The sequence below is a fragment of the Crocuta crocuta genome, unplaced genomic scaffold, assembly GCF_008692635.1.
Source record: "Crocuta crocuta isolate KB4526 unplaced genomic scaffold, BGI_CrCroc_1.0 scaffold24, whole genome shotgun sequence".
Taxonomy (NCBI): domain Eukaryota; kingdom Metazoa; phylum Chordata; class Mammalia; order Carnivora; family Hyaenidae; genus Crocuta; species Crocuta crocuta.
The window spans coordinates 9,407,207-9,417,271 of NW_027530974.1; the positions used below are offsets into that span (position 1 = coordinate 9,407,207).

At 42.3% G+C, this 10,065-nt stretch overlaps 1 protein-coding gene across 1 annotated transcript in view; it reads left to right on the forward strand.

The window, feature by feature from the left end:
- The first annotated feature begins 512 nt into the window (after positions 1–512).
- SYCP2L (synaptonemal complex protein 2 like) overlaps positions 513–10,065 on the forward strand; it is a 94,747-nt gene continuing 85,194 nt past the window's right edge. Inside the window, exons 1-6 of the mRNA XM_077770007.1 lie at positions 513–521; positions 2,554–2,622; positions 4,432–4,569; positions 4,961–5,080; positions 8,044–8,148; positions 8,718–8,742. Coding sequence (XP_077626133.1) covers positions 513–521; positions 2,554–2,622; positions 4,432–4,569; positions 4,961–5,080; positions 8,044–8,148; positions 8,718–8,742 — 466 coding nt within the window. The remainder of the gene's footprint in view (positions 522–2,553; positions 2,623–4,431; positions 4,570–4,960; positions 5,081–8,043; positions 8,149–8,717; positions 8,743–10,065) is intronic.

Sequence of the window (10,065 nt, forward strand, 5' to 3'; positions counted from 1 at the left end):
TTTTTGACTGAGTACACCATAGTATTAAAAAAATACACAACAGCTTCTTTTGTGATATCAGGAATAGTCTCACAATTTCAGGAACAAATCAGCTTCGTGTGCGGAAAGTCCACCTTTAGTCCGTATCAATATCAATGGGCCAAAGCCAGCCCAAACCGGCCGCTAAAGGTGGAGAGAAAACTGCCGGCTTCTGCAAAGGGGAAATGCAGCAGTTTAGAATTTCGCCGATGAAGAATATTTACAGGATGTTGTTCACATCCTCTGAAAAATCGCTTTGTTTTAAGGTGTGCGTGCGCGCGCCCAGGTGGCCTGAGGACGATTGCTAGTTACTCGCACGCAAGGACTTCAGTAAATTTCAGGTGCGGGTTAATTGCTGAGCGTTCCCGGCGAGGACTGGGATTCAAAAGGCGCAGGGCTGGGCGGTCCTCGCCGCCGGCCGGGTCTTCACCGCCGCGCAGCCCAGCCCTCCCGGACCCCGGGCGGAAGGACGCAGGAGGCTGCGGGGCCTCGGGATGCTGGCGGTGAGTGACTCTGGGAGGTCCCGGGCCCGCGTTCAGTCCCGGCCTCGTCTCCGCGCTTCCGGGGTGCGCCCCATCGGGCTGGGGTTGCAGAAACCCGGCACCAGCTAACGCCCCGGGAAACGAGCTGGACGCGGGGGAAATGGCCTGTCGGGGGCCCCTGGAACGTTTCAATCTCCTTAGGTTTGCCTGGGAGTTTATTGGGGGCTTTCCGTGAGGCAACCAGGCAGGATAGAAGCCTCTGGTCCCTGGCTCGGAGAAGGGAGGCTGGGGGATTAATGGTTGGAAGGCAATGAGATGGTTCTTCTCCATTTGCCCTGGATGGTTTCCCAGCCCATTTCCCCTGTTGCTGCGTAGACCGTGCAGTCCATTCACCCACGTGGGCCCCAGACCTTTCGTCCCAAGCGCTGGGGCTTTCGGCTCCCCGAACTGTGGATAAAGGGCCCCGGACGTGGGGGTGGATTGGTACCGCCAGCGCTCCTACTTCTCGACACTCGTTTAACCGAACACACTGCTGGTGACAAAAATAAACAAGTCTGGATTTGGGACGTTGAATTCACCCAATTTTTCGTATCTAGAAATAATGACGCTAATATTGAAAGAACGCTGACGTCCAAGGAGTTTGGTCAAGTCTGTGTAGAAGTGGGACTGTGCGCCCAACCTAGATCTTATTATTTTTTTAAAAATAAAACTCTTTGGGAGCGTCTGGGCGGCTCAGTTGGTTAAGGTCAGTTGGTTAAGATTATGATCTCTCTCACAGTCCGTGGGTTTGGGCCCCGCGTCGGTGTCTGTGCTGACAGCTCAGAGCCTGGAGCCTGCTTCCGATTCGGTGTCTCCCTCTCTGTCTGACCCTCCCCTGCTCGTGCTCTGGTCCCTGTCTCAAAAATAAACGTTACAAAAATTAACTTAAAAACCTCTAGAAGATACTTAAAGTATGTTTTTTTGTGTTTTGTACTTCTAATTGTTGGGCTGAGGTGAGCCAATGAGCTGCTGTTATGTGATGATGTAGCATAATGTGCTGTGAAAGCCAAGGTGGCAGGCCCAGGGATTGGCCTTGAAGAAAATGTGTAACAATCCTCTATGTTTTGTGAATTCTCTCGTGGTGGTGGTTGATATTTGATCCTTGAAGTTGCGGTAAAAGTCCTGGAGGAAGACTTAAAATTCGTTAAGTCAGAAACCTAAGGCTTAAGCTCCTGACTAGGTTTCAAATCTACTTTCCAAACCTTTATTTTGCCAACTCTCAATAGTTCATTAATCCAAATCCTTCTGTTTCCTCGTTGTCAGTATAATTTGCCTATTTTGTGTGACTGTTTATTCCAATGACGTTTGCTTTGTTTTTTGTGATAGTCTATATTTGTTACAGACTGTACTAAAGAAGGTTGGATAGATTATTTTTAAGTAGTAGTTTACTGGGGCGCTGGGGTGGCTCAGTCAGTTAAGCGTCCGACTTTGACTCGGGTTATGATCTCATGGTTGGTGGGTTTGAGTCCCAGATCGGGCTCTGTGCTGACCGCCAACTCAGAGCCTGGAACCTGTTTTGGATTCTGGATCTCCCTCTCTCTCTGACCCTCCCCTACTCACGCTGTCTGTCTGTCTCTCTCTCAGAAATAATTTTTTTAATGTTTGTTTTTAATTTATTTAAGTAGTAAATTACCTAGAATTACTTGTGCTTACCACAAGGTGCTCTCCTTAATGCCCATCATCCATTTTCCCATCCCCCCACTCCTCTCCCCTCCAGCAACTCTCCATTTGTTCTTATGGAGACTCTCTTATGGAGGTTTCTGGGTGGGTGGCTCAGTCAGTTAAGCTGCCAGCAGGGGACTTGGGCTCAGGTCAAGATCTCCTAAGTTCAAGCCCCAAGTCAGGCTCTGTGGAGCCTGCTTCAGATTTGGTGTCTGTGTCTCTCTCTCTGCCCCTTCCCCACTCTCTGTCTCTCTCTCGAAAAATAAAATTTAAAAATTAAAGCATCTTTTATGGAAACTTGCAAATGGATTCTTTGAAACCTTTTTCTAAACAATCTTTTTATTGTACACAGGAAGAAGACGATACTTTCCAGTCCGTTAAGGAAGAAGATGAGAGAGGAATTGCCCTGGATGCTTTTTATGTAAAGATCAAACTAACTTCTGAGGGTGGGGGAGGGTGCGCATGCGCAGCCTTTTTAGTTCTGTGTTTGCGGGGCTGTCAGCACGATGGGTTTCTCCAGTCCTCCAGCCAGAGGCAGAGAAACCTTGCTCCTTCTCCTTCCCTAGTCTTTCACAGTTTATCGCCATGCTTTCGATTATCCTACTAATATTAGTCTAGTCTATCTTGGGCCGGGTACTGTTCTAGGTAGACAGTACTGAACAAAACAAACAGTTTGTGCTTGCAGGGAGCGTACACCCTGGCAGAAAGCCACAGAAACAGGTTACCAACCAAAGGGGAGGAGTAGGAAGGAAAGGAAGAGAGTATCTGCATGGAGAATTGCGAGTGGAGAGAGGCACTTGTCTTACTTGAAATAAAGTTCCAGAAGACAAGACTAAAAAGGTGATCTGGAAGCTGAGATCAGAGGATGACAAGGAGTCAGCCACTTTCTACCTGATCTCTGCTTCCAGAGAGGGAGGGAGGCAAACCATGAGAGTCTCTTGAATGCTGAGAACAAACTGAGGGCCNNNGGGGGGGTGATGGGCATGGAGGAGGGGGGCACTTGTGGGGATGAGCACTGGGTATTATATAAACCAACCTGTCAATAAACTATAAAAAAAGATAACTTGGGGGAAAAAACAAAAGTGGTGGGGGAAGCAGTCGAGGGTTCTTATGCAAAGGCCCTGAGGCAAAACACAATTTTCTTTTTTGAGGACTTCTTAGTACAGAGGTCAGGCAGAAGTTGACAGTTTAAAAAAAAAAAAAATCAAATCCTGAAGAACCCTGCAGATCAAGACAAAGGGTTTGGATTTATTTTGGGCACAGGGCAGCCAGGTGGAGTTTTAAGTAGATCTAAGCTTCTGAGTCAGGGAATCTGACTATAAATCTCAGCTGAGTCATCTCATGCAAGTTCTTAATCTTTCCCAGCCTTGCTGCTACCCCCAGATAAGGAATCTGTCCTCTTCAAAGGGTGGTAAGGATTAAATGAGCACATCTGGAGAACACTCAACACAGCTGGCACAAAAAAGCTCCCTTAAAAATGTGCTAACTTAAAAACAAATTGTTTACATGTTTAATTTCGAATGCCACCTTTCTACTTAAGTCAGTAGTGAAAATAAGTGGAATTTGGGAGCGTATGCACTAAAGTGCTTCCTTATTGAAATAATATTGTATGTTGGTGATTTAGTGTGTAGGATTGGACTGAACTAAAAATGAAAAAATCCTATCTTTATAGTACAGATATTTAAGGAAATGTCTCTTCAAATATGTATTTAAATGTATATCTTCCTAATGTTCAGGCAGAAGAAGAATTGCATTTATTATGACAAGTTGCATCCTCAGTCAACTTCCATCTGTAGTTGTTGAATTCATTTTCTTGTATTCTGATCATCTATGATGCTGTTAAATAGGTTTGAATTTCTTAGTGTTTTAGAATTTAACCTGACTGAGGATAAAGTTTCTTCTCCCACAGAAACCTGTACTTAAGTATAATTGTCCTTAAGTCAGTGGCTCTCAAAGTTAGCATGCATGATGGCCTCCACCTTAGACTTTCTGATACTAGTAAGTGCCAAGGTGAAGTCCATGTTGCTGGTGGTCCAGGAACTACATTGCAAACTACTATCTTAAACCAACAAACTCCACCATTGGCTAAATGATTATTTACTGTTCAAGGAATAGCTATCTATATTTGCCCTCTGTAATTTCCACACTGAATTACTATTGATAATGATAAAAATAGTGCTATGAAATGTTCTTTGGGGGGGAAATAATTTGCAAACCATCACCTTTCCAGCTTCAATCACTTATTATTGATGCCTTCCATGATAAAGGATTTCAGAGAATAAAAGAATATTTTCAAGAGAGAGCAAGCCATAGTCCTCAACAGTATAATCATCTTGTATTCTACCATCTTGATAGATCAATAAGTAAGGCAAGTAAGTTGTATTGTTTCGTGGATAGAATAACAATGTGTAATTATTTGTAAGGCTTTGCCACCCCCCCATTATTGAGCTATAATTGACACATTACTGTGTAAGTCCAAGGTATATGGTATAATGATTTGACTTGCATGTATTATGAAATGATTACCACAGTAAGTTTAGATAGCATCTATCATTTCCTACAGATAGAAAATAAAAGAATTTCCTTGTCATAAGGGGCACCTGGCTGGCTCAGAAAAGGAAGGGGTTGTGAGTTCTAGCCCCACTTTGGGTGTAGAGAACTTAAATAAAATTCAAAAACCTCCTTGTGATGAGAACTCTTAGGATCTACTCCCTTAACTTTCATTGTAAGGCTTTATCTTCATGTGGTCTAACACCCAGGAACTGGATAAAAATGAATTTCAGAATGTTTCACTGTTGTTGAAATGTATTCAGCGATTCTTCATCGATGGCATCAAGGAAGATGAGCCTTTGCTAATTCAGCAGGGACTGATCCCAAAGATAAGTGTCTCTTAATTTTGTATGGCTTTGGGTAATCTACACTGGCTTGAAATCTGTTACCTAGTTTGGTATTTTCTGTGCCTTTGAAATCAGATTTGAAAAGAAATGGATAATGATGCATACTGCCTATTTCCATCAAAAACCAGGTTCTGTATAGGTTTCCTGATGTATGTGCTGGGCAGGGCACTTTGGGAATATGTGGGAAGGAGTCATCCCCTCTCCCTTTGACAAGTCAGTGCTGTAATAGCATGTGTAAATTGTCTTGGTGAATTTAACTTGGGAATATAGGATGAGTAGGGAGTAAGCTATTCTACACTCCCCACCCCTCACCAAAGGCTCTATAACTATTTTAATAGACCTTAGTAACAGCATTGGACCTGGATAAAGGATCAAATACTTCCCCTTGCCACAGCCCACTTTTCCAACTTCAAAAATCCATTGAATCTGAAAACACAAAGACAAAACACATTTTTTGTTCGTTCTAAGTCATGCAGTTGTAAAATTGTATCCTGGATTTTAGCAGTTAACCAGCGGGTACTATTATGAGTGCCTTATGTTGCTGGAAGCAACACAGACTAGGAAATCTCTTGGCGCCCCTCTCCTCTTTTAGAAGATGAGATTCTGCAGCCCTTTGATGCCCGATTTATTGGTGAGGAGATAGGGAAGGTAGAGGGGCAAGAAGGTGATCTGGCTGGCTCTAAAAACTTTTTTTATTTTTTTTCCCCCTTCGACCCTCTGGACTCTAGTACCTGAAGTTTATTAAAACCAGACTGACTCCGGGATATCGCTCTGTGCTTCTCTATTGTATTTTATTTTAATTTTTACTGTAAATTCTTCTGTGTGGGGAGGAATAAAGATCTCTTTGGGGGAGACTGAGCAAAGACTAGGCTTTCCCTAACTCCTCTCAGGGACTTGAAAAGAGTTTGCAGGGCGGGGGTAGATCTAAGGATTATGATCTGGCAAATTGTATACATTTCATTTTGCATGTAGTGCCACCTAACTCCCTCCTACACTTGCTAGTGCAGATGTCAGGAAATTGGAAGGAGGAGGTAAAACTTGAAAGGAAATGGACCAGGAAGTCCCAGGGGGGTAACTTTGAACTATGGGCTGATGTCCTAAGGGGGATAAATTAGGATCTACCCCAACCTGAATTTCCTATTTAGGTTTTAAAATACCCTTCCAAGATTTAAAGAGTCTGATCCAATAAATCTCCACTGGAGTTTTGGAATCAGATAGAAACTTCCATATTCTATTGGAATTCCAGCTGGTGATGGACACTTCAGAACCATAACGTAGACACATTCTACAGCGTGTTCTGTCTCATGTAGGCTGTGGTCAAGGAAAATCGATATTATCAAAGGTGTTAGAAAACTGGATTCTGTACTTCTAAAGCCAATTATGTTTGCAGGTCAGCACAAAATATACTAGAAGTTATTTCTCTAGAAAAAGAATTTCCTATGGAAAGGAATGTGCTTTGTCCTGTACCCTAAGATCCTGGAGGATTAAGTAACTTGTTTTATACCATCTTTATAATGAATAGTAGCTATTACATCTGTAAATAACTCTTTTGTCTCATTTCTGGTAATCCCACCGCTGTGGGGGCTGTGAATCTGCTAGACCATGTAGTATTGTGGCACATAATAGGTCCAGGGAGGGACCTTCTAGTCACAAGTCTTGATCAAACACCAGGGTGTTGCCCCCCCCATCTCTGTAGCTATCCTCCATATATTTTGTGGGCTGGGAGGGGGACAGGATTTGGGTTGGTAAATGGAATGGTGACAAAAATGTACTTAAGAGCATAAAATTCTGCTTCTGAATATTGGAAAGGGGGAAATATGGCATTATGGCGAATTTCATTGTATAGAGGGACCTTTCTTAGGCTGTCAGAAAAGTTTGCCCCAGAAGGTGGATGACTGAGTCTAATGCAGATCTTTGCCTGATGGGAGATGAAAGGAGCATTGCTGGGAACGTAGCGGTGGCTCTCCAACCTTGCTGTAGGTTAGAATCCTCTGGAAAGCCTTAACAAGCACTGTTTGTGTCCCACCTGCCAGCGATTCTGACTTCCTGGGTCTGTGAGGGGTCCCAGGTGTCAGGGTGTTTCAAAATTCCCCAGGTTTTCCTAATGTGCAGCCAAGGTTGAGACCTGATTGGTTTGTACCTGGTCCCCAGCTGGGGGTGCTTTGGGTTCTTGGCTGCAAAGTGGACCAAGTTTCAAAGGCCTCCCTCCTGTACGCGTTTTCCATCCCAGACTCTTCTTCTTCCACTCTTCAATTGAAGATGTCAAACTATGCCTGCAGGACTTTTTTCTCTTTTTCTAAGCGGGGAGGAAAAAAGTCCACAGATAGCCTTTACTTTTTTGAATAAATGTTCTAGGAGTTTATTTTAAATCCTACCAATCCTGGCAACTTGGATCTATGTTTCTATAGAAAAAACAAAACCCCAATTGGCTGGAAGCTTTGACAAAAGAAAGGCTTGAGGCATATTTACCGTATTAACATACTTCCGGAGCAGTTTCCAAATTCTGCATCTCCTTTGATATTGTGGGGTTTTTTTTTTTGTTTTTGTTTTGTTTTGTTTTTACAGCTTCTGATACAAGGGTTGCTCCTGTGTTGGGGAGGCTCATTTATCTCCTTTAAAAAAATTTTTTTTTAATTTGAAAACTATTTTAAGGCTCAATTTATCTCTCCATCTTTAATCACTAGCCCCTGTATAGGACTTTCTGGTATCAATCTTGGCCAAATCTCCAACTCTTGCTGGTATCCAAGAGCTTCTTAGTATCTCTGTAACAGAAGATCTTCATTCTGGAGCATTCTAGATGCAGAACTTAGAGCCAGGTCGAATTGAAATGTTCTAGAAAAGTCTTAAACTATTTTGCTCTAGTTTTGCTAGAATTACAAAACTACTGAATAGACATTGAAGTTTGGCTTCTAGAAGGTTGCAACAGTGTTTCTTCTCTTGTGTACATGGTTTCCTGGTTTGAAAGAACAACAGAATTTCTGACCATGGCAAATCCAGTGTCTGACCCATCCCTGATTAACGTTACAGAAGACTTCTTTGACACAGCCTTGGTAAGGATGGGGGTGGATGTATTACTGAACAGATATCACTGGTAATTTGCAGGAATCTTCAAGTTATTTATAAAATCTGTATAGGTTTTATTAAGACTCCTATTTTATTAAAATATATGAAATAGAAACTGTAATGCTATAGAAAAAATTTTCATACGTGCATTATTCACCTGTTTAAGGGTGATATGCTGATTTTAATGGTGCTTGAAGGTCAAATAGGATTTCTCTAAACTTATTTTGAGAGAGTACGTGGGCACATGTGCATGCGTGCCCGCACGCAAGCAGGGGAAGGGCAGAGACCGAGGGAGAGACAGAGAATCCCAAGCAGGCTCTGTGCTGTCAGCACAGAGCCCCATGTTGGGCTCCATCTCCAGAACTGTGAGATCATTACCTGAGCTGAAATCAAGAGTTGGATGCTTAATTGACTGAACCATGCAGGCACCTCCTAAACTTTTTTCTACTGTATTTAAAGTCAACTTTTCCTGTTAGAGAAATATCAGCATTAATGAAGTAATGTTATAGTTGATAATGACTTTTTAAAGATCATATAAACTTTTTCTTTTTACTAGGTTATTTCAAGGAGGAGTAGTAAAGGTAAGTATGTTATTTACCACTAATTGACAATTTTCATTAGTAGAATATTCTGGTATACAGTAAGTAAATATTTGCCTAAATGACCTAGAAGTACAACAGGTTTAAGTACTTGGAATATTGACTGCCTAATGGTAGCTGTACAGCAATGTAGAGATTTTGTTGTAAAGTAGGTCTGTTTGCCTTTTATTTTGTTTTAAATATTTATTTTAACATCTATTTTTAATATAAATATAGCTGACATAATTTCAGGTGAACAGCATAGTGACTTGACAATCGCGTACATTACATCGCTCTCTGCGACCTGTGTCGCTGCTCTGGTGTCATACAACATATGATATTATTGAGGATCTACTCTAGACTGAGAAGGTATTCTAAGACCAAAACAAAAATGAAAACAAACCCCAAAAACCCAAAGCAAACCACTCCACACTGTTCAGAGTTTTATTCAGGGTAACTTACTGGGGGGACTGGGCAGACAAAGGATCCCCGAGCTATGTGGCTATTGTCTGCCAAGTCCGGATCTTCACCCCCAAATCTTATAGGGTGAGGGGCATGGTGGTGTGGTCACAGGGTGCTTATCTGAAGTGGTGCCCTCTGTGCGTGAGAGGATACATACTAGTAATCTGAAATGGGGCCTTCTGTGTGCTCTTCAGGGAAGGTCAGAGCAAGACTTCCTAGGTTCTGGGCATACATTAACCTCCTCAGGGCATGCAGCATGTAGTCCCGAGGGAGGTCAAGTGCAGATGTGGACAAGACCAAGGCCAGAGACGGAGTTAGTGTTGTCAGCACTCTTACAGCTGTGCTTGTGACTCTGACTTTACCTGGGAGTTTGTAACTCTCCATCCCCATTATAGATTTTTGTCTACCTCCCCAACTCCCCACCCCTCTGGCAACCACCAGTTTATTTTTTGTACTTATGAGTCTGTCTGTTGTTGCTGTTGTTCATTTGCTTTTGTTTTTAGATTCCATATAGAAGTGAAATCCTATAGTACGTTCTGATTTATTTCACTTAGCATAATCTGCTCTAGATCCATCCATGTTGTTGTAAATGGAAAGTTTTCCTTTCTATGAGTACCGTTCCATAGCATTATACCATACCCTCTTTATCCATTCATCTACTGATGGACACTTGAGTTGCTTCCAGATCTTGGCTCTTATAAATAATCCTGCTATAAACATATGGGTGCATATATCTTTTCACATTAGTGGTTTTTTTTGTTTGTTTGTTTGTTTTTTTTTTGAGTAAAGACTTAGTAGTGAGGTTACAGAAACATGGTATTTCCATTTTTAGGGTTTTGGTTTTTTTTTTTTTTTTTTTTGGTG